The following is a 24,003-nucleotide window of genomic DNA, read 5'->3' on the forward strand; positions in this document are numbered from 1 at the left end:
TATTTACTGCAAAATTCGGAAATGTTTCTCCACCTCCTCCTCCCGCTTCCTCTCCCCACCCCTTCCTTCACCTTCTCTCCCTCTTTCTCCTTTCTCTTCTTTCCAGTTTTATTGAGATGTAATTGACATCTCGCACTGCACATCTTTAAAGTATACAGCATAATAATTTGACTTACATACATCATGAAATGATTATCAAGCTTATCCATCATCTCTTATAGAAATAAAAGAAAAATATTTTTCCTTGCAATGAGAATGCTAAAGATTTACTCCTGTAACAACTTTCATATATAATGTAAGGAGTAGTATTAATTATGTTAATCATAGTGTACATAACGTTGTTAGTACTTATCTTATAATTAGAAGTTTGCACCCTTTGACCATCTTCATTCAATTCCCCTTGCCCCCACCACTCGCCTCTGGTAACCACCAATCTGATCCCTGTTGTATAAGTCAGTCTTTTGAAGTAGAAGTCTGTTTTTTGAAGAAATTTTTCTTCTTACTTGACAGATAGGAGAGATCTTTCTTAAACATAAATCCTCTGTCTTGTCATCTTCATGTCAAGCTTTGTAAAATAGGCAGTAAATTATCCCCTATTTATAAGAAGAGATAAACATAGAGTGTTTGGTCTGGTAGGAATTCAATAAATATTAATCTCCTCACTTTGTTTGAATGGACATAGGAGACAAAGCTTGTCAGAGATTAATTATGTGTCAACTTGACTGAGCCATAGTTGCCCAGATATTTGGCCAAAACTCTATTCTGGGTGTTTCTGTGAAGGTTTTTAGGTGAGATTTGCATTTCACTCAGTAGGGTGAATAAAGTAGATTGTCCTCTTGGATGTGGGTAGGCCTTGTCTAATCAGCTGAAATTGTAAATAGAAAAAAAGACTGATCCTCCCTGGAGTAAAAGAGAATTTTTCTTGCCTCTGAATCAAACTAAAATATCAGCTCTTCCTGGATCTCAAGCTTGCTGGCCTTTGGACTGGCATTATGTCATTGCCTCTCCCGTATCTGCAGATCTTCAGATCTTGGGTCTTGACCACCTCCAAAATTACCCAAGCCAATGAAATATATACATATATATGTGAATCATTTTGCTGTATACCTGAACCATTAAAAATCTACAGTACTTCAATTTTTAAAGCTAATAAATAAAAATTTAAAAATTAAACATATGTGTGTGTATATATATATACACACACATATTCTATTAATTCTGTTTCTCTGGAGAACCCTGATTAATACAGTCTGGTACTTACTCATCTAAAGTCATGGGGAATGTGTTTGCAACATCCTAAAAATAATAGCTATGATCTTCTTATGAGCAATTAGTTTGAAAATTGAAGATCCTGAGTGTGATGGGGAAAGGGAACTCTGCCTTAGGAATCACGTAGTTACAGGAGAGCCCCAGCCTCAGGACACATCCTCGGGGAATTCCATTCTTTTCATGACTGGGACCTCCCTGTCTTTTACACTGTAAGCCATAAGGTGCAAATTATTTTGTTGTTTTTCAGTCATGTCTGACTCTTTGTGACCCCATGGACTGCAGCAAGTCAGGCTTCACTGCCCTTCACCATCTCCTGGAGCTTGCTCAAACTCATGTCCATTGAGTCAGTGATGTCATCCAATCATCTCATCCTCTGTCACTCCCCTCTCCTCCTGCCCTCAATCTTTCCCATCACCAGGGCAAATTACTTATTTGGTTACAAAAAGCTCCCTTATGGTTTATCTTGCCTTCTCCACGTCATACATCCTTCCCCACATCATATGTCTTTAATGTGTCAGTTGCACAGAAGGCAGTGACTATTTCTTTAAAAGTCAGAAATGATCCACAATGGCTTGTCTCACCTGGCTCCATTAAGAATGGCTTTTAGGTGTCCACTCCCCTTTATTCTCAGCCAGCCCGAGAAAGAACACACCATGGTTGTCTGGCTTTGGGTGGTTCTTCCTTTCTCACATCCCCAGTGATTTACACCCTCGCTTTTCTGGTTAACCACGACCATTGCCGTGACCATGCACACAGTCTACCCTGGATAGACTCAGTTTATGGGGGATATGGCTGTTAACGAAAGAGAGCCTGGCTCCCAGAGGGTTTGGCCACTGAGATGCATTTTTCTTCCTCTCTCATTTACTAGTGGAAAATACTGGCTGGGAGGAAAAGAAGATAAACAGTGGCCTTTCAATTTTCTCCTAAGCTAGGGTTTATGTTTTACTTTTCCCAAATCCCAGATAACTTCTCTTCCTGCTTTCTGTTTTATGCCACTTTAGAGGACATATGTCAAGCTCTTAACACTGATTAAAAATAGACCATTTGGGAGGAAACAGAATCCCATAACATAGGGGGATTTTGCTCTTCAGTTTTGTTGTTTTAATAAATGTAAGGTTTATCAAAAGAGCTGGATGAATCGTCTTGGAGCCCAAGTCCTCTGTTGTCTATAGAACAGATGGAACTTCTCAGCTCTCTTCCCTCACAATCATTCTACTTGATCACCCAGAAAGGTGAGTTTGCCCTGTCTCCACCACTACCCTCTCATGGGAAGACTCAATTAAAAACAATGTCTCTAATTGTATGGTTTTATCTCTGTTTAGGCTATGAGCTTGCTCAATAGTTACTGGGGTACATATCTTACTTCTCCTTTTAAATTGATAACCCTCACTAACCAAGGTTACAGACATGTTTTTCCCATAAGACACACCATGATCTGTAGACACACGTGTGTGCACGTGCTAAGTTGCTTCAGTATGTCCGACTCTGTGCAGCCCTATGAACTGTAGCCCACCAGGCTCCCCTGTCTATGGGAGTCTCCAGGTAAGAATCCTGGAGTGGGTTGCCATGCTCTCCTCCAGGGGATCTTCCCAACCCAGAGATCAAACCTCATCTCTTATGTCTCCTGCATTGCCAAGTGGGTTCTTTACTTCTAGTGCCAGCTGGGAAGCCTGTAGACACACATAGGAGCCCTCAATTAGAAACAGTTGTTGTTTAAACAAATAAGTGAATAAAAATATCTTAAAAGCTATGGATGACAAGGATTCCAGGCATTGTTAGGCTCAATTATAATTAGTCACACGTTGCCAGCAGTTTGGGTCAAATAGTCAACATTATCAACAGATACCAGCCAACTGGTAGGTGAAGATGTAGAACCACCTCCTCTAAGATCTGTTCTCACAGAGAACACTGTTTGAAGTAAGGCATTTCCAGTCAGCAATTCTGAACCCACACTCTGCCGATGTGCTGAAGTCTGGAAAGATTTACCCTTTCTAAAATAGGGCTCCAGGGCTGCAACAGGAAGTAGATCAATGCCCCTAGTGAGAATGACTGTTTGTAGAACCTCAGAGTTTGCTAGACTGAGGCAACATCATAAGAAGATACTTGTTATCTCCTTGTGCATTCAACTTCATATTGACATGCTGACCTATATAAGAAATGAAGAATTTGGCTTCTGTGGAAAAACAAAGTTAGAAGGGAGTGAGAATGAACTCTTTGGTGGTGGGGAAGGTCTACTAAATGTTTTCTTAAGAAAATTAGGTCATTTGAAATAATGTGCAGAAACTAGTAATTTTTTAAACTCAAAATTTTCCTCAGGCACCTCAGAATTTTCCATTTCTGGTCAACATCTGAAAGACAGAAAAGGAAGTGTGGTCTGAGGTAATGACGGCCTGACCAGGAGCAGAGCAAGGCCCCAGACTTCATGAGGAAGCTCCACTAAAAGAGGAACAGGGCCCCTCAACTTAGAAAAAAACGGCTGGGGTTGAATGGCCTCCCTATAATTCAGAGCAGGTGCAGTTGTTCTGGCCATTTGCTGACGGCGAGATGGAGGACAGAAAAGAAAAGGCAGGGGGAACACAGAGACGCAGAAGCTTCAGAGATTCCGGTTGCTAGGGAACCACTTCCTCTGCACACACACACAGCTATTCAGATATCACCAGAATAATCCTTCTTAGGCTTCGAAGGAAAGGAAATGGCTCTCAATGCTCAGAGGTCACGGTAATGCTGGGCCAGGCCTGGCTTTTCCAGCAGGTGCCGATGAGCTGAGGGTGTCAGGAGAGAACAAGATATGAATGGGCATTTGTTTCCAGTCAAAGAGACAGTGGGCTGACCCTTGTCCCACCTTTATCTTCCCAGATATGTCAGGTCCACACTGTAACACCACACACAACACGCACAATTCTACTGTCAGTTCCTTGAGAGCAGACACAATGTTTCATTCAGCTTCAGGTGCCCTCATTCTCCCACTCAATGCTACATGCTGTATGATTCCAACCCTAGCACATTCTGGAAAAGGCAAAACTATGGAAACAGTAAAAGATCAATGGTTACTAGGGCTTGGGGGAGTGTGGAGAAGTGAAGAGATGGAGCACAGAGGATTTTCAAGGCGATGAAAATACTCTATGTGATATTTTAATGACGGATACAAGCCATTATACAGTTGTCCAAACCCATTGAATCTAGAATACCAAGAGGGAACCTCATGTAAACTATGGATGACTATGACATTTGACTATAGGTTTATCAATGGCAACAAGTGTCCCACTTTGGTGAGTGATGCTGATAATGAGGAAAGGTATGCAGGTGTTGGGGCAGGGAGCTTGTGGGAAATCTCTGTACCCTGCACTCAATGTTGCTGTCAACCTAAAACTACTCTAAAAAAATGAAGTCTATTAGAAATAAAGGAAATAAAGCTGAAAATTCATTGGAAAGACTGATGCTGAAGCTGAAGCTCCAATACTTTGGCCACCAGATGCAAAGAACTGACTCATTGGAAAAGATCCTGATGCAGGGAAAGATTGAAGGCAGGAGGAGAAGGGGACAACAGAGGATGAGATGGTTGGATGGCATCACCGACTCAATGAACATGAGTTTGAGCAGGCTCCAGGAAACAGTGAAGGACAGAGAAACCTGGCCTGTTGCAGTCCATGGGGTCACTAAGAGTTGGACATGGCTTAGAGACTGAATAACAACAACAAAAATAAAACTCAGCCGCATTCCCTTGCTCGTACCATCTTCAGCACATACTGGCCCCAGCTTGAAACTGCCAGCCCCTAATGTGCATCCCACTGTTCCCTTCAGGATGAAACTCCAGCCATCAACAACAGTGATTGTTTTTTTAACAACCAACCTTTGCTTTCCCACCTGCCCTGCTTTTTGGCTTCCTCTCTCCACTACCTGGGCTTCCTAAGATCTTCTCCAAACAATCTGTACTAGAATCCTTGTCTCAGAGTCTACTTCTGGAAGAACCAAAGTAAGGCATCTCCTGACAACTTATATATCACTGTCCAGCCCTATCTGTAAGGGGGGGCTGGGGAATATAGTTCTAGAACTGGTGCAGTCGTTCTGGCCATTTGCTGATGGTGAGATGGAGGAGAGGAAAGAAAAGGCAGGGAGAACACAGAGACTAAAATTTCATTCAGCAGTTTAAGCCTAAAATTGTATTCAACAATATCAGATCCCATGGCTAGAGAAGAGACTGTGAATATTGGATAAACTGGCAGGGATAAGACATGTCCACATGTGATTGTAAATGATGGCCCATAAGGGAGGTAGCTGTGAGATTCCTTCTTGGTAGGTCCTCCATTATTTAATTGAGACTGTAGAATTGGACCTGGCCCTTCAAGCCTAGGTGTGATTTTAATAGATGAATAGATACTCTGTCAGTGGTACATAAGATGTATAACAGCAGGTAAAATCTGGATGCACAAAGACCTGTTAGGAAACTAATAGTTTAGACATGAGGGAATAATGACCCAAAAATGGAGTATAACAGCAGAACTGGAAATGTTGGCATATATACAAGAAGTACAGTAAAGGAATTCAATAAAATTGATACAGAAGTCAAGGAGAAAGAAGGACTCAAACATGACCTTGAAGCCAAGATGGACCATGACACCATAAACAGAAATTACACAAATGGAAAGAAGAATCAAATCTGATGGAAGTTTATTATTGTTTTTAGCTCTATGAGATTTAAATATAATGTATTATTAGAGTGAAGTAGATTTAAAACAGAACTAAACCTTAAAAAAAGAGAGAGAAAGGTAAAGGCTCTCATTTCTTTACTTCATCTCCCTGACATCTCTGAAGCATGACTTTATATGAACTTCCAGAAACATGGCTATTAGGGTTAAGGGCAGCAACTGGCTGCAGGTGAACAAAAAAGCAAGACTGCAAGACTTCAGACCCTGTCTTGGCACCTAGCATAACAGCAGGCTTCACAAACCCTGTTGAACAAACAGACAAATGAAGCCTGTGATCAAATACACGGATAACCTGGTGTTTCCAGTTACCACCAAATACTAGAATTGACTCTGCGAATGTGGTCTGACTTTCTCAGTCCTCGATCTGTTCTGCTTCTACAGCTTGAAAATAGCCAAGGACAATTTGTCCCTTTTGTCAGCTTCTCCTTGGATAGGAAAGCTGAAGATTTCCATGATTGCAATGCACACAGGAGTCATGCTTGATCAAAATCCATCTAAAAGGTGCCAGGCACATAGCCAGATGGGCAAATGCTGACAAAGGGATTTGACATCAGGCTTGCTGAGCAAGTGCAGAAACAGAAGACCTTGGTTGTAGCCCTCTCGGTGGGCTACACAGTGGAAATACACTGGCCTCTCAGTTCCCATGAAAAGATGACCCAGAGAAGAAGTTTGTGACCTCTTAGGTGACCCTGAGTCCTCCAGCATCACATGTCATCAAGATGTGAGATGGAATATATTAATACTTCTAGTTGTTCGACCACACCCATCCATTAAGTGATTTTGTCTTCTCACGGCACCCTGCAGAGCTGCAAAGTGTGAGTAATCCTCCATCATGGAGATGATGAGAACCCTCTGAAGAGGACAGCATTAGCCTCTTACAAAGGAGAAACCATCCCAGGGAAGCTTCAGAGAATTGTGTAAAGATTCCCGGCCGAGGTAAGCATTTGTCAGCTTGATGCTAGTATGTCCTCCTGTTTCTATAGCAACAGCCCCCACATCATCTCACCTGCTCCTCAGACCACAGGCAGGATGGAGAGGGAACACCTAGAGGATGCAACTCCACCTAATTTTTTTCTTTAACCACTTAAGGATGCAGGCCTGGTTTGGCCAATTCTTACAATTTCTTGAGAGAAACAAGAACTCAGATTTTAAAAGTTCCTGCTTTTCAAACATTGTGCGTGTGTCTGCGTGTGTGTGTGCTTAGTTGAGTCCAGCTGTTTGCAACCCCATGGACTATAGCCTGCCAGGCTCCTCTGTCCATGGAATTCTCCAGGCAAGAAAGCTGGAGTGGGTAGCCATTTCCTCCTCCAGGGGATCTTCCTGACCCAGGGATTGAACCCAGGTCTCCTGCATTGCAGGTGGATTCTTTACAATCTGAGCCACCAGGGAGGCCCTCTGGCCCCTCCTGTCTATGCCCAAAAAATCCACATTCTAGCAAGGTCTATGGACAGCATCTGTGAGCAGTCTAATTTCAGAGCAGTTATTTTGCATTTAGATTTTTAAAAACATTTTTGAAAGGTTTTTTGCGATTTCAACCAGGCTCATTGATGTTTTTAAACATGTTATGATGAGTTCAATGCATGACTGTGTCAAGGGATCTTCTTTAGTTCAGGTTCCCCCAGTTTATGTGGGTGGTAGAGGATATAAGAGAGGAGTGGGGTGCAGAGACGGGAGGGGATAGCTGGCACAGGGCTTATTGCAGCCAGCAACTTCTGGGGGTAACTGGGGCTTGACCCTGTGGGGACCACACTCCCCAACTGTGCTTCTCATGAGGCCAGAGAGCAGAGGTGTTGACTCACCAAGGCCCATAAGTGATTGCTCAGGGCTACCTCTGAAGGGCCTTAGAGCAGCCTCAGGCCAAGCTGGACCGCGTGCCCCTTCTAGGTGTTAAAACAAATTTGGGATCAGTGGTTGCCACACCAGGAATCACTGAAGCATGTGGTAAAGTGCAGCTGCCATGAAGCCAAGTTGAACTGGAGCAGGTGGGGAGTGCTGGAAATAAAGTAGCTGACTTCAGGGGCCCCAGGACCAAAAATGTCACTTCACTGAAATGTTTGCAGAGAGACATGGGCAAACAGTAACAATAATGACAGCAACAACCTTTGAGATGTAAAAACCCTCACATTTTCTCTCCTCAAGCTTTTGTGACAATAATCAGCTGGAATTTCTAGTTAGTGATCCCTACTTTGTACATCCTGAGATCAAGAGGGAAGGTGGACTCCAAGGAGAGAGCTAGGTGGGTATCCACATGCATTGCATGCAACACAAGTGCCATCTTCTTATTCATGTGCTGGGTTGTGGGGGGAGATGTGTGGAGGGGAAGAAAGTGAGAAGCAAGGGAGGGGGCAAAGAGATTCCCCCAGGACGGAAATCTTTAAAGACCATTGCTTGGCAGTTTGATTTATTTAATGCACATGCTATTCTAATAATGTCACCATCCCAATTCTGTATTCCCTAAGGGACTCTTCCATTCATTTCAGTCGCTCAGGTGTGTCCGACTCTTTGCAACCCCATGGATTGCAGCACTCCATGCTTCCCTGTCCATCACCAACTCCCAGAGACTGCTCTAACTCATGTCCAGTCGAGATGGTGATGCCATCCAATCATCTCATCCTCTGTTATCCCCTTCTCCTCCTGCCTTCAATCTTTCTCAGCATCAGGATCTTTTCTAATGAGTTAGTTCTTTGCATCCAGTGGCCAAAGTATTGGAGCTTCAGCTTCAACATCAGTCCTTCCAATGAATATTCAGCTGATTTTCTTTAGGATTGACTGGTTTGACCTCTTTGCAGTCGAAGGGGCTCTCAAGAATGTTCTCCACACCACAGTTCAAAAGCATCAATTCTTTGGCACTCAGCTTTCTTTATAGTCCAACTCTCACATCCATACATGACCACCGGAAAAACCATAGCTTTGACTAGACAGATCTTTGTTGGCAAAGTAATGTCTCTACTTTTTTTTTTTTTTTTTTTTGTCTCTACTTTTTAATGTGCTGTCTAGGTTGGTGATAACTTTTCTTCCAAGGAGTAAGCGTCTTTTAATTTCATGGCTGCAGTCACCATCTGCAGTGATTTTGGAGCCCCAAGAAAATAAAATCTGTCATTGTTTCCATTGTTTCCCTATCTATTTGGCATGAAGTCATGGGACCAGAATCCATGATCTTAATTTTCTGAATGTTCAGTTTTAAGCCAACTTTATCACTCTCCTCTTTCACTTTCATCAGAGGCTCTTTAGGTCTTCACTTTCTGCCATACGGGTGGTGTCATCTGCATATCTGAGGCTACTGATATTTCTCCCAGCAATCTTGATTCTAGCTTGTGCTCCATTCAGCCCAGCGTTTCTCATGATGTACTCTGCATACAAGTTAAATAAGCAGGGTGACAATATACAGCCTTGATGTACTCCTTTCCCTATTTGGAACCAGTCTGTTGTTCCACGTCCAGTTCTAACTGTTACATCCTGACCTGCATACAGATTCCCCAAGAAGCAGGTAAGGTGGTCTGGTACTCCCATCTCTTGAAGAATTTTCCACACTTTGTTGTGATCCACATAGTCAAAGGCTTTGGCATAGTCAATGAAGCAGAAATAGATAATTTTTTGGAACTCTCTTGCTTTTTTGATGATCCAACGGATGTTGGCAATTTGAACTCTGGTTCCTCTTCCTTTTCTAAAACCAGCTTGAACATCCGGAAGTTCACGGTTCACATACTGCTAAAGCCTGGCTTGAAGAATTTTGAGCATTACTTTGCTAGCATGTGAGATGAGGACAATTGTATGGTAGTTTGAGTATTCTTTGGCATTGCTTTTCTTCGGGATTGGAATGAAAATTCACCTTTTCCAGTCCTGTGGCCACTGCTGGGCTTTCCAAATTTGCTGACATATTGAGTGCAGCACTGTAACAGCATCATCTTTCAGGATTTGAAATAGCTCAACTGGAATTCCATCACCTCCACTAGCTTTGTTCGTAGTAATGTTTCCTAAGGCCCACTTGACTACACATTCCAGGATGCTCTAGGTGAATGATCACACCATCATGATTATCTGGATCATGAAGATCTTTTTTGCATAGTTCTTCTGTGTATTCTTGCCACGTCTTCTGAATATCTTCTGCTTCTGTTAGGTACATACCATTTCTGTCCTTTATTGAGCCCATCTTTACATGAAATGTTTCCTTGGTATCTCTCATTTTCTTGAAGAGATCTCTAGTCTTTCCCATTCTATTGTTTTCCTCTATTTCTTTGCACTGATCACTGAGGAAGACTTTCTTATCTCTCCTTGCTATTCTTTGGAACTCTGCATTCAAATGGATATATCTTTCCTTTTCTCCTTTGTCTTTAGCTCACAGGGGGGGTTCTTACAAAGACAGAAAAATAAATGTCAAACAAACAAGAAAATAACAATTTTTAAAAAGTGAAATTGGATAGAAACATATCTTGTCTCTTTCACACAAAAACAGAGATTAGGCTATTCTGCTCTAAGTATTTGTTCATGTTTAGTCAGTAAGTGGTGTCCAACTCTTTGCAGCCCCATGGACTGCAGCTTGCCAGTCTTCCCTGTCCTTCACTATCTCCCAGAGTTTGCTCAAACTCATGTCCACTGAGTCAAAGATGCCATCCATCCATCTCATCATCTGTCACCCCTTTCTCCTGCCCTCAATCTTTTTCAGCATCAGGGTCATTTGCAATGAGTCAGTTCTTCGCGTCAGGTGGCCCAAGTGTTGGAACTTCAGCATCAGTTCTTCGAATGAATATTCAGGATTGATTTCCCACACTGAAAATTTCATCCCTGGGAACTGATTCACTTTTCCTGGATGACCTTCTGGAAGGCTCTCAGGCTCCATCCCCACTGAGCTAAGAGGCAGGACAAAGCGAAGGAGGTGTCTCCTGGCACACATGTGCACAGAATCAAAACCAAACATCAGGGCTTCCCTGGTTGCCTAGTGGTTAGGACTCCAAGCTGCCAAGGAAGGGGGCATGGGTTTGATCCCTGGTCAGGGAATTAAGATCCCACATGGTGCAGTCTTAAAAACAAAAAACACACACATTTAAAAAAACAAACGAACACCCAAACATCACCTGTGCAGGTGAATTTCTGCTTCTCCTCAAGGCATAGGTGCCTGTCAGTCAACAACATAGCAGGTGTACTGTGAACACAGAGGACTAAAGCAGACCCTCATTTTCTTTATATTTCTGCTTTCACATTTATGAACAATTGGTGGTCTGTTGAATTCCCCACCAACCCAAAAAATCTGGAAATGATTAGCTCTCTGCCTATGGAGAGAGGAGAAAAGGCCAGGACTGCTCTCTGGGCCGTGCTGAGGAGGATGGATGCAGTGGGTTCAGAGCAGTGGGTGGACCATCACTTAAGAGATTTCACCTAGGAGAGCCCTGAGAACTTGGAAACCTGATTTCTTTTCTCTGATGCCTTCTCCTGGAATAATGGCAGTGAGCTGGGGGCTGACTGGCACCTTTCAATAAGCAGCCCAGGAGGTTTCCCATCACTGCAGACAGGAAGACTTCCTGGGATGACCACTGTCTCCTGCCAAACACAAACATTTCCCCCAGCGCCATATCCTCCCACCCCCAGGCACCAGAGAAACATCTCTTCAGGTTTTAGGACGAGTCCTACTGACTTCACAGGTGAAGAAAACCTAAGCCAAAAAACCCCCCAAAAACGACTTTTTCCTACTGACACTGCAGTTCTGACACTACGGTTCTGACAATGCAGAAACCGTAAGTAAATTCTAGAAACATCTTTCTTTTTGTGAATGATAGTTGGAGCCCATGGCCTCCTGTTTCCTCTGACAAACCTCCAGCAACAAGCATAGTTTCATTTCTTCGGAAGAATTTATATGATTGTAAACATCTAAGCACTATTATTTGAAGTAGAGACAAACAACTGTAGTGAGATTCCTTAGGTTAAACACAAGTATGGGACTTCCCTGGTGGCGCAGCAGGTAAGAATCTGCCTGCCAATGCAGGGGACATGGATTCGATCCCTGGTCCAGGAAGATTCCACATGCCACGGAGCAACTAAGTCCGTGGGCCACTACCACTGCACCCATGCTCTAGAACCTGGGAGCAGCAATCACTGAATCCACGTGCCACTACTACTGAAACCCACATGCACAGCAGAGAGCCTCCGATCTCTGAAACTAGAGAAAGCCAGGGCAAAGTAACAAAGATCCAGCGCAGCCAAACATAAATACATAAGTTTTAAAAATATATACTGTAGCAAAGTCCCATACAAGAATTTAAGGATCAGGACTTTGCTTCACCTACCGCATCCAGTAGCATTTTCTCTAATAAACAGCCTCCCAGGAATCCTCATATTATCTGTCCCAAGTTTAAGGGAGTGGAAAGAATGTAAATTCAGAATAAAGGAAGTACACCACCCTTTTGTTTTCTAATTTCCCTACCTGAACAATTTTCTAGTCATTCTTTGGCTGGGGCCTCAGACAAATCAGTAAGGAAGACAAATAACTTTCTTGCACAATCACAAGAGAGTCTACTGAAATACAGTTGGCTGGAGTGGAAACCTCACTTTGACTGTTCTCCCTATGATGTGAAAGCAAAAGCAGACATTTTGTCTGGTTAGCAGAGACTAGGTCTTATTTCTGACCTCTCACAGGGCTCTCAGTCAGAAAGTCTGACTTCTGAGTCTGCTTGGGGGCCCAGCCTCACACACACTGTAACATCATGTCACTTAAGAAGCTGCAGAGTGGAACTCTGGTCTCATTCCCCAGAAAGGTTACAAAAATACATATATTTTCCCCCTCATCGCATCCATTTTTAGTAGAAGAATTTTAACCGTTTGGGGCTTGTTCCTTTACACTTGAATAACCTACAAACCACAGGAAATGAAAATTTTACTAAGTGCAGATGACACAGACAGCCACCTCTGAAGGGGGTTGGGCCCCACTCAGCCCTGGGTGACCTTTAGCGAAAGGAGAACATTCAGATGAAATCCTCTAACAGTAATAAAATGGCTTCTCCCCTCCAATGAACAAAATGTTGCAATCTTGCAGCCCTAACAGCACATGGTGAGTGCAGACCAAAAGACAATCAGGATTCCACAAAGTCTTCTTGGATTTTAAACACATTTAAAGTTGTTGCAGCATTCAAAAGTATTTGGCTTACTTCTAAAGCCATGCATGGCAAGAAACATGGCAAGATCGAGCCAACATTTTAAAAACACATTTTCCTTTTTTTTTCCTCTTGAAAATACAGCCATCAGAAAGGATGCAATTGTTTTTTTTAAAAGAATTCTCTCTGTGAAGTAATTAGCCTCCAACTAATAAAAAAAATAAAAAAATAAAATGCTTTGCCAAAACCCTTCAAAAAATAAATAAATAAATAAAAAGAATTCTCTCAAGAAAGCATAGCTGGCTCATTCATTGGTCTCACCTCCAACAGAGGAACAAAAAGGAAAGAGATAATCCAGGGAAAGAATGACCTGAGAGAGGCTGGAGGTCTAAGTCATGCAGACCAAAAATCTGACTACTATACAACAGCTGCTTTTTCACTGAGGCACATGCCCAGGTGAGAACGTGTAGACTAGTTCTTGCCCTTAGGTCCTTCAGTTCAGTTCAGTTCAGTAGTTCAGTCACTCAGTCGTGTCCGACTCTTTGCGACCCCATGGACTGCAGCACACCAGGCCTCCCTGTTCATCACCAACTCCTGGAGTTTACCCAAACCCATGTCCATCGAGTCAATGATGCCATCCAACCATCTCATCCCCTGTCATCCCCTTCTCCTCCCGCCCTCAATCTTTCCCAGTATCAGGGTCTTTTCAAATGAGTCAGCTGTTTGCATCAGGTGGCCAAAGTATTCGATTTTCAGCTTCAACATCAGTCCTTCCTATGAACACTCAGGACTGATCTCCTTTAGGATGGACTGGATGGATCTCCTTGCAATCCAAAGGACTCTCAAGAGTCTTCTCCAACACCACAGTTCAAAAGCATCAATTCTTCAGTGCTCAGCTTTCTTTATAGTCCAACTCTCACATCCATTCATGACTACTGGAAAAACCATAGCTTTGACTAGACAGACCTTTGTTGGCAAAGTAATGTCTCTGCTTTTTAATATGCTATCTAGGTTGGTCATAACTTTTCTTCCAAGGAGCAAGCGTCTTTTAATTTCATGGCTGCAGTCACCCTCTGCAGTGATTTTTGGAGCCCCCAAAAATAAAGTCTGCCACTGTTTCCACTGTTTCTCCATCTATTTGCCATGAAGTGATGGGACCGGATGCCATGATCTTTGTTTTCTGAATGTTGAGCATTGAACCAACTTTTTCACTCTCCTCTTTCACTTTTATCAAGAGGCTCTTTAGCATGAGACAAGTGTTCAGGGCTGGTGCACTGGGAAGACCCAGAGGGATCGGATGGGGAGGTAGGCGGGAGGGGGGATCGGGATGGGGAACACATGTAAATCCATGGCTGATTCATGTCAATGTATGGCAAAAACCACTACAATATTGTAAAGTAATTAGCCTCCAACTAATAAAAATAAATGAAAAAAAAAAAAAAAAAAAAGAGGCTCTTTAGTTCTTTTTCACTTTCTGCCATAAGGTGTCATCTGCATGATGATGCATGTCCTTAGCACCTTCCAAAAACTGGTGAGAAATGGAATGTCTCCTGCCTTATCAGTAAAGAAAGGATGTCACAGTCATCAGCAATTGTGGCCCTCCACTGTGAGCTGCTGAGCCCTGAAGCAACTCAGGAAGGAAAGAACTTCTGCCATCTAGCAGCCATCAGTCTGTGGCCACTCCCTCAGTAAGCCCTGAGAAAACTAGGGATCTGATAACACAGAATACTGACCCCAGATGCTGAGATGCGTATCAAAAAATGGTTTCAGTGAGTGGAGACTCTCACATCTTCCCTCACATAGAAAAGCACTAAATTCCATAACTGACATATCTGCTTATCTTAAGCAGTAATCTTTTGATGTTCCTGACTACCTGCCCTACCTGCCCTTCATTGCAAAACTCCTATATATTCTAGCTCCTTCCCTCACCTTCTTGGAGCATTTTCTCAGAGCTATCTGAAATGCTGTCTCCCGGGCTGCAGTCCCTATTTTGCCCCCAAATAAAACCTAACTCACAACTCTCACAATGTGTAAATATTTTTTTCAACACTGGCTAACTGGGTGACTTTGCTTCTGTCACCAGTCACATCCACAACTGGGTGTTGTTTTGCTATGGCTCCGTCACTTCATTCTTTCTGGAGTTATTTCTCCACTGATCTCCAGTAGCATATTGGGCAGCTATCGACCTGGGAAGTTCATCTTTCAGTGTCCTATCTTTTTGCCTTTTCATACTGTTCATGGGGCTCTCAAGGCAAGAATACTGAAGTGGTTTGCCATTCCCTTCTCCAGTGGACCATATTTTGTCAGAACTCTCCACCATGACCCATCTGTCTTGGGTAGTCCTACATGGCATGGCTCATAGTATCATTGAGTTAGACAAGGCTGTGGTTCATGTGATCAGATTGGTTAGTTTTCTGTGATTTTGGTTTTCAGTCTGTCTGCCTTCTGATGGAGAAGGATAAGAGGCTTATGGAAGCTTCCTGACTGGAAAGATTGACTGAGGGGGAAACTGGGTCTTGTTCTGATGGGTGGGGCCACGCTCAGTAAATCTTTAATCCAATTTTCTGTTGATGGGTGGGACTGTGTTCCCTCCGTGTTATTTGAAGGTGAAAGTGAAAGTGAAGTCGCTCAGTCATGTCAGACTTTTGCAACCCCGACCCCCGTGGACTGTAGCCCACCAGGCTCCTCCGTCCATGGGATTCTCCAGGCAAGAATACTGGAATGGGTTGCCATTTCCTTCTCCAAGGGATCCTCCTGACCTAGGGATCGAATTCAGGTCTCCCACATTGTAGGCAGACACTTTAACCTCTGAGCCACCAGGGAAGCCCCCTGTTATTTACCTGGGTCCAAACTATGGTGGAGGTAATGAAGACCAAAAGGTCCCATGCATAGGAACCTCGAATGTTAGGTCCATGAATCAAGGCAAATTGAAAGTGGTCAAAGAGGAGATGGCAAGAGTAATGTTGACATTTTAAGAATCAGTGAACTAAAATGGACTGGAATGGGTGAATTGAACTCAGATGACCATTATATCTACTACTGTGGACAAGAATCCCTTAGAAAAAATGGAGTAGCCATCATAGTCAACAAAACAGTCTGAAATGCAGTACTTGGATGCAATCTCAAAAACGACAGAATGATCTCTGTTCGTTTCCAAGGAAAACCATTTAATATCACAGAAGTCCAAGTCTATGCCCCAACCAGTAATGCTGAAGAAACTGAAGTTGAACGGTTCTATGAACACCTATAAGACCTTCTAGAACTAACACCCAAAAAAGATGTCCTTTTCATTATAGGAGACTTGAATGCAAAAGTAGGAAGTCAAGAAATACCTGGAGTAACAGGCAAATTTGGCCTTGGAGTACAGAATGAAGCAGGGCAAAGGCTAATAGAGTTTTGCCAAGAGAACACATTGGTTGTAGCAAACACCCTCTTTCAACAACACAAGAGAAGACTCTACACATGGACATCACCAGATGGTCAATATCAAAATCAGATTGATTACATTCTTTGCAGCCAAAGATGGAGAAGATTTATACAGTCAGCAAAAACAAGACCAAGATCTGACTGTGACTCAGATCATGAACTCCTTATTGCCAAATTCAGACTTCAGTAGAAGAAAGTAGGGAAAACCACTAGACCATTCAGGTATGACCTAAATCAAATCCCTTACAATTATACAGTGGAGGTGAGAAATAGATTCAAGGGATTAGATCTGACAGACAGAGTGCCTGATGAACTATGGGTGGAGGTTCATGACATTGTACAGGAGACAGGGATCAAGACCATCCCCAAGAAAAAGAAATGCAAAATGGCAAAATGATTGTCTGAGGAGACCTTACAAATAGCTGTGAAAAGAAGAGAAGTGAAAAGCAAAGAAGAAAAGGAAAAATATACCCATATGAATGCAGAGTTCCAAAAAATAGCAAGGAGAGACAAGAAAAGCTTACTTAGTGATCAGTGCAAAGAAATAGAGGGAAACAACAGAATGGGAAAGACTAGAGATCTCTTCAAGAAAATGAGAGATACCAAGGGAACATTTCATGTAAAGATGGGCACAATGAAGGATAGAAATGGCATGGACCTAACAGAAGCAGAAGATATTCAGAAGACGTGGCAAGAATACACAGAAGAACTATGCAAAAAAGATCTTCATGATCCAGATAATCACGATGCTGTGATCATTCACCTAGAGCATCCTGGAATGAGAAGTCAAGTGGGCCTTAGGAAGCATCACTACGAACAAAGCTAGTAGAGGTGATGGAATTCCAGTTGAGCTATTTCAAATCCTGGAAGATGATGCTGTTACAGTGCTGCACTCAATATGCCAGCAAATCTGGAAAACTCAGCAGTGGCCACAGGACTGAAAAAGGTTAGTTTTCATTCCAATCCCTAAGAAAGGCAATCCCAAAGAATGCTCACGCTACCACACAATTGTCCTCATCTCATATGCTAGCAAAGTAATGCTCAAAATTCTCCAAGCCAGGCTTCAGCAGTATGTGAACCATGAACTTCCAGATGTTCAAGCTGGATTTAGAAAAGGCAGAGGAACCAAAGTTCAAATTGCCAACATCCGTTGGATCATCAAAAAAGCAAGAGAGTTCCAGAAAAGCATCTATTTCTGCTTTATTAACTATGCCAAAGCCTTTGACTGTGGTGCACAACAAACTGGAAAGTTCTTCAAGTGATGGGAATACCAGACCACCTTACCTGCCTCTTGAGAAATCTGTATGCAGGTCAGGAAGCAACAGTTAGAATTGGACATGGAACAACAGACTAGTTCCAAATAGGGAAAGAAGTACATCAAGGCTGCATATTTTCACCCTGCTTATTTAATTTATATGCAGGGTACATCATGAGAAACGCTGAGCTAGATGAAGCACAAGCAGAAATCAAGATTGCTGGGAGAAATATCAGTAACCTCAGATATGCAGATGACACCACCCTTATGGCAGAAAATGAAGAAGAACTAAAGAGCCTCTTGACGAAAGTGAAAGAGGATAGTGAAAATGTTGGCTTAAAACTCAACACTCAGAAAACTAGGATCATGGCATCTGGTCCCATCACTTCATGCCAAATAGATGGGGAAACAGTGGAAATAGTGACAGACTTTATTTTCTTGGTCTCCAAAATCACTGCAGGTTGTTACTGCAGCCATGAAATTAAAAGATGCTTACTCCTTGGAAGAAAAGTTATGACCAACCTAGATAGCATATTAAAAAGCAGAGACATTACTTTGCCAACAAAGGTCTGTCTAGTCAAAGCTATGGTTTTTCCAGTAGTCATGCATGGATGTTGGCCTATAAAGAAAGCTGAGCACCAAGAATTGATGCTTTTGAACTGTGGGGTCAGAGAAAACTCTTGAGAGTCCCTTGGACTGCAAGGAGATCCAACCAGTCCATCCTAAAGGAAATCAGTCTTGAAAATTCATTGGAACTATTGATGCTTAAGCTGAAACTCCAATACTTTGGCCATCTGATGGGAAGAAATGACTCATTTGAAAATACCCTGATGCTGGGAAGGATTGAGGTAGCGAGGAGAAGGGGACAACAGAGGATGAGATGGTTGGATGGCATTACCAACTCAATGAACTTGAGTTTGAGTAAACTCCAGGAGTTGGTGATGGACAGGGAGGCCTGGCATGCTGCAGTCCATGGGGTCGCAAAGAGTCGGACACGACTGAGTGACTGAACTGAACCAAACTGAATTGGGTGATACTGTCAGCCCTTTTGCTGATGTTGAGTTGTCCCTCGCAGGAATTACACCCTCTTCCTTGTCACTATCAGTAAAGCATATTTATTTTTTTCTCTATTATAGAAGCGATGTCATGGTTATATCAAAGGGGTTCTTAAGTTTATGGAAATTTCTTCTCCATGATACCTCCATCTCCTGGGTGCATCACTCATTCTTCCTGTTCCCTGTGCAGGGTGATAAGCTTCACTTCAGTTCAGCTTTCCATCCTTTATTTTTGCCTTGAACGTTATATCAAAAAGAAGTTATAAGTCTTGAAAATGGTGCCTTTCAATAAAGAATTTAACCTCACTTGTAACGGGCTTCCTGGGTGTCTCAGTGGTAAAGAATCCACATGCCAATGCAGGAGGTGTGGGTCAGGAAGATCTCCTGAAGGAGGAAATGCCAACCCATTCTCATACCCTTGCCAGAATAATCCCAAGGACAAAGGAGCCTGTCAGGCTGTTGTCCAAAGGGTCACAGAGAGCCAGACAGAACTTAGTGTTGGAGCACTCACTTGTAAAGAGACACAATTCCTGCTCTGAAGAACCACTGTCTGATGGAATCTTTGCTGAGTGTTCTCATGACTCAGGGCCATTCAATGCTCAGCCTGAGAAAGTGGTTCCACGGGAATTGTGATTGTATCCAGAAACGTCCCTTCTTCTTTATCTATTTGCAGATTCCTTTCACAGCTACCACATTTTTTTCATTCCACAGGTAGCTCAGTGGTTTAAATAGCAATAGACTGAAGAAGCAGCAACACAACCATGTGAATTAACATGGACTACAGTTTATGTTTGACTGCACATTCTTCTGAAGGCAGAGAAATCAGGGGGTGAGGTGGTGCGGAGGAACCTCACTAGGAGGTGCAGGGCACCAGAAGGGTAGGCTGAAGGCAAAGGTAAACCTCATTCACCTAATGAACCTTCCCAGTGCTGGTCTTGCTGAAACAGAGCACCAGCTGACAGCAAACCATGCTGTATCACATTAAAGGGACTTATTTCAAATGGGCTACTCCATCCATTCAGCTACTGTACCCACCAAGTCAAGGGGGGATGCTACCTGATTCTGAGCAGCCATTAGGGTTCCATCTATTACAGGCAGGTCACTCATTAAGAAAAACTTCAATCATACATAGATGCTGAATCACTAGAGTGCAAAGCTGGTGATATTTAAACACACTCCCAATTAACCTGTCATTGTACCCTAGGTTGCCCCTGCAAATAGAAATCATAGACTTCAGGATAAGGTGACAGATACTAAAGGATCAGATCATCAGCCAAAAAACAGGGGGGGGAGCAGAATTTCAAATAGATATCACTTTGGAGTCAATTTACAGTATTTGGTTTTCACTTTATAAACACCCCAGCTAATACACTTTTCACAAACAGATATTCATATCTGTCCTTCCTGACTCAACTCCTATGTTATAATCTCTTGAGGGGACAATAAAAAAAAGAAACCAATCCACAGTAAGATGATTTGGGACTGTAATAAGTATTACGGAAAAAAATATTGGGTTGGCTCAAAAGTTTGTTTGTTTTTTTCCCATTAGATTTTGTAGCAAACCCAATCAAACTTTTGGGCCATCCCAATAAAAACGGACAGTGGGATGAAGAGTGATCTCAAGGAACGACAAAGTAGCCTCTGGGACTGGATGTTTCAGCTGAGAGCTACTGGAAGAAAAGGAACCAGTCATGCAAGGATCTGCAAGGGCGCAAGTCAGAAGAAGCATGAACCTAAAACAATGTCTGTTTCTGATGGGGTAGACACTTGGGAGGGGCATAGAGGGAGATGCTGGAGCTGGTTAATCGCTAATTCTCTCTCCTCCATGGAAATCTGAACAGGGCGCCAGTTCCCCTCCCCACCTCCCCACACACACTTTGCGTATTCTTTTCATTACCATTTTAATTTTCTTAATTCTTCTCCCTGATTTTCATTAACTTACAAGAGCATGAGCCTCTGCCAGTGGCAAACACATCTGGAGCCCTCTTCTAACCCCTCCTCATATAAAACACCAAATAAAAGTCATTGGAAAATAGAAACAGAGTATTAAGATTTAGCTCTCATTATTACAAGGTCCATTCAACTGTTTATTTTTATGACCATTATATCTCATTATCATTACCAATCATAGGCAGAAACTAAAGTATAGACTCATTTGTTCCTTTGCATTTTATCTCATATGAAGTCCTACGATGGGGTAAATATCTTTAGCAAAGCTGCATATTTAACTACACACATTTTTTTTAAAAAGCAAATGCATCTAGATAGCATTTTCCACGGAAATCATAAATACTGCAGAAAAAAAGTGCACTACTTATTTTAGTATGACTAAATTTGAAATTTCTTCATCATTATCATCATCTACTTCATTGCAAGTATTTGTTCAGCAAGTACTGAAATCAATAGAAGAAAGAAGAAAAAGAGAAGAAGCTATTTTTTGCACCATGACCAGACTGTCCAGATGTCATGCCTGGCATACATCACAAGTGACATTTCTAGTCATGTTTCCAATCAATGGGAACATACAAATTTTCTTTCGTGATCTGCAAAGCTTTTGGATTCTGCAAACCCTGCTGTCAACAGCAGCAGCCTAGGAAAGAAGGCGTTGCCATGAATGGACTCTACCTGCTGCCATCTTCGGTTCCACCCTGAGGCACTGTGGTTCTCTTGGGGATCCCTCTTCTTCCTGAGTTCCAGTCCCACAAACCAGAAAAAAACAGGGAGAAAAGAAAAACAATGCATTAATTGACAGCAACAGCTTTTTGCAAATTGACTAATTAAAATGAGATCAAGATCTGAAAAAACTAGACCATGCCCTTATGAACTGAGGCCCTGGATAAGGAACAAACTCAACCACAGATGTTGAGTAGAATAACTATGGGGGTGCTCGGTTACAGACTCTGTGGTGCCATTCCCATGGAAGCATTTGAAAGCTGCCCCTGGAGTAACACAATTCAGGCACTGTCTGTGACTGATCCATTAGGGGACAACAGTTACTTAAACACAGTAGTGGCAGGTTTCTTCATAAGATGGAAAGTTGGCCAGTATGGTGCGACAAAAAGAGCTATGTTTTATTTTTCACAATTCAAAAAGCTGGTTTCATGTACCTTAGAAAATTCTACCCCAGCTCATTTATGTTTATCTCTGGGAAGGTGAACAGACACATTCTTCTCTCAGCTCTGGTATGACATGCTTTAATGACAATCGTGACTCCCGTGTGTAGCACTCATCAAAGTTGGTCCAGCTAGAAGTGGAAGTAAATTAAAAGGAACATCTTCATGGGGCTTTTCTAATTTTGTCTGATTCCTTTATTTTTTTCCTTCATTGAATAAATATCTGTTGAGTGCCTGTAATGGGCTAAATCTATGGGATCTTATTCTTTAGGAAAGATTCCTTCTCCAGTCTCTTGAATTATATTGTAGGTAGTTCCCTTCTCACGTCCTCCCTAGGCTGACATACTTTCTTCATATACCTTGTTCCTCCTAAGAATTTAGCCCAATAGAAGATGTTCTGGACCTTAATAAAGCATATGGGTATAGGGTTCCATAAATGATAACTACTCTCTAACCAGATGGGAACGATAGAATTCCAAAACTGATATTATCTACTATAGGCTGCTGCTGCTGTGTTGCCCAGTTGTATCTGATTCTTTGAGACCCCATGGTCTGTAGCCCATCAGGCTCCTTTGTCCATGGGATTTCCCAGACAACAAAACTGCAGTGGGTTGCCATTTCCTTCTCCAGGGGATCTTCCCAACCCAAGGATCAAACCCGGGTCTCCTGCACTGCAGGCAGATTCTTTACTATCTGAGCCACCGGGGAAGCCCATCTATCATAGGATTATGATAGATAGCCCATCTATCATAGGTTCTATCAAATCTCCAATTTGTTCTAAGTTTGCAGCTCCTAGGTCATATCTCATCTGAGAACTCATCATACTCTCAAGCTTGGTTGGTAAGATAAAAAGATATTCTTTTCAGTTCATGAGGATTAGTTTCATAAAATCACCATCAGTATCAACTCAGAAAGGAATTGATTTCACCTGCATTGGGTACAAGTGTTTTTTTCAGAGATCAAAAATCATCTTCAAATGTTTATCATCAGGGACAAGTTTCAAAATTTTTTCATACTTTCAAAACCCATGAAATAGTACTGATGTAGGCAATTTGGACAAACAAGCCTTCCAGTCCAATTATCTCAAATTTATATGTTACAAGAAATTATAATGAAAATTGCTTCCACAATTACAATTCTAAAAAAGATGTGAATTAATAGTATATGAAAGATATGTAAATGATAGTGAAGCCCCATTACACAGCAACTAAATGCAACAAATAATTTCTTGTTTCACAAGGCCCAGTAGAACAGTATAGAATAAAAACATGAAGAATTATTTTACAATACAGCCACAGGAAACATCTCTTGAGAAGCCAAAATAATAAAAATAAATTTGTTTCATGGATGGAAGGATTCCCCTTTGAGCCAGTAAGACTGTTTACTTTTTCATTGCTCTGAATTCCAGAAGTGTGAAATAACTAAGCCTTTAACATTCTTCCAAATGCATTTATTACTTCATTTTAAGTTGTCTCTCCCCCAATTTTGTCATTAACTAGTAAAAATTGTAAAGCCCTGGAAGGATCTGCAGATGGAAGGATATTTGGAAACTGCCCAGCCAGAGCGCTCTCAGCATAGAATAAACAAGCATCTGTCTTCAATAGCATAAACTATGTTCTATTTAGAGAAAAAAGGCTGAGCTCCTAGATTCTTGAGTTTCTTTCTCTTCAGTGCAAGTCTGTGATTTGCTGAATTTGTTCTTACTGGCTTTTTCCCAGCAAAGCTAGAATAAAATGACAACAGTCAAACTGTAGTAGGCATCTGTTGATTTTGCTGCCTGGAATTCACTCACATTTTCTAATAAGTGTGTCCTGATTTCCTCTTTAAAGTCATCCTTTCCCCCTAGTAATGAACTGTTGTTCTTATGAAGCCAGTTCAATTCTCCCCCACACATATGTCCCTCCCCACCACGCCAGAGGTGGCCATGTGACTCAGGGCTGGGCCCAGCAGGCCACTGTATTCCCTGTTATTGGTACAGAGTGGTCACGTGGTCTAGGGCTGGGCACATTAGTCCACTTCATTTCCTTGTGATTGGTACAGAGTGAGTCATGTGACCCAATCTGGGCTAATGAGAGATTTTCAATGCACTTCCAAGAA

At 42.2% G+C, this 24,003-nt stretch overlaps 1 protein-coding gene across 1 annotated transcript in view; it reads right to left on the reverse strand.

Moving 5' to 3' along the window:
- FAM107B (family with sequence similarity 107 member B) overlaps nucleotides 1-24,003 on the reverse strand; it is a 205,001-nt gene that overhangs the window by 105,511 nt on the left and 75,487 nt on the right. The window contains exon 2 of the mRNA XM_061126263.1: nucleotides 21,419-21,479. Within this exon, the coding sequence (XP_060982246.1) occupies nucleotides 21,419-21,479 (61 nt within the window). The remainder of the gene's footprint in view (nucleotides 1-21,418; nucleotides 21,480-24,003) is intronic.

This window comes from Dama dama, chromosome 23 (assembly GCF_033118175.1).
Source record: "Dama dama isolate Ldn47 chromosome 23, ASM3311817v1, whole genome shotgun sequence".
NCBI classification, from domain to species: domain Eukaryota; kingdom Metazoa; phylum Chordata; class Mammalia; order Artiodactyla; family Cervidae; genus Dama; species Dama dama.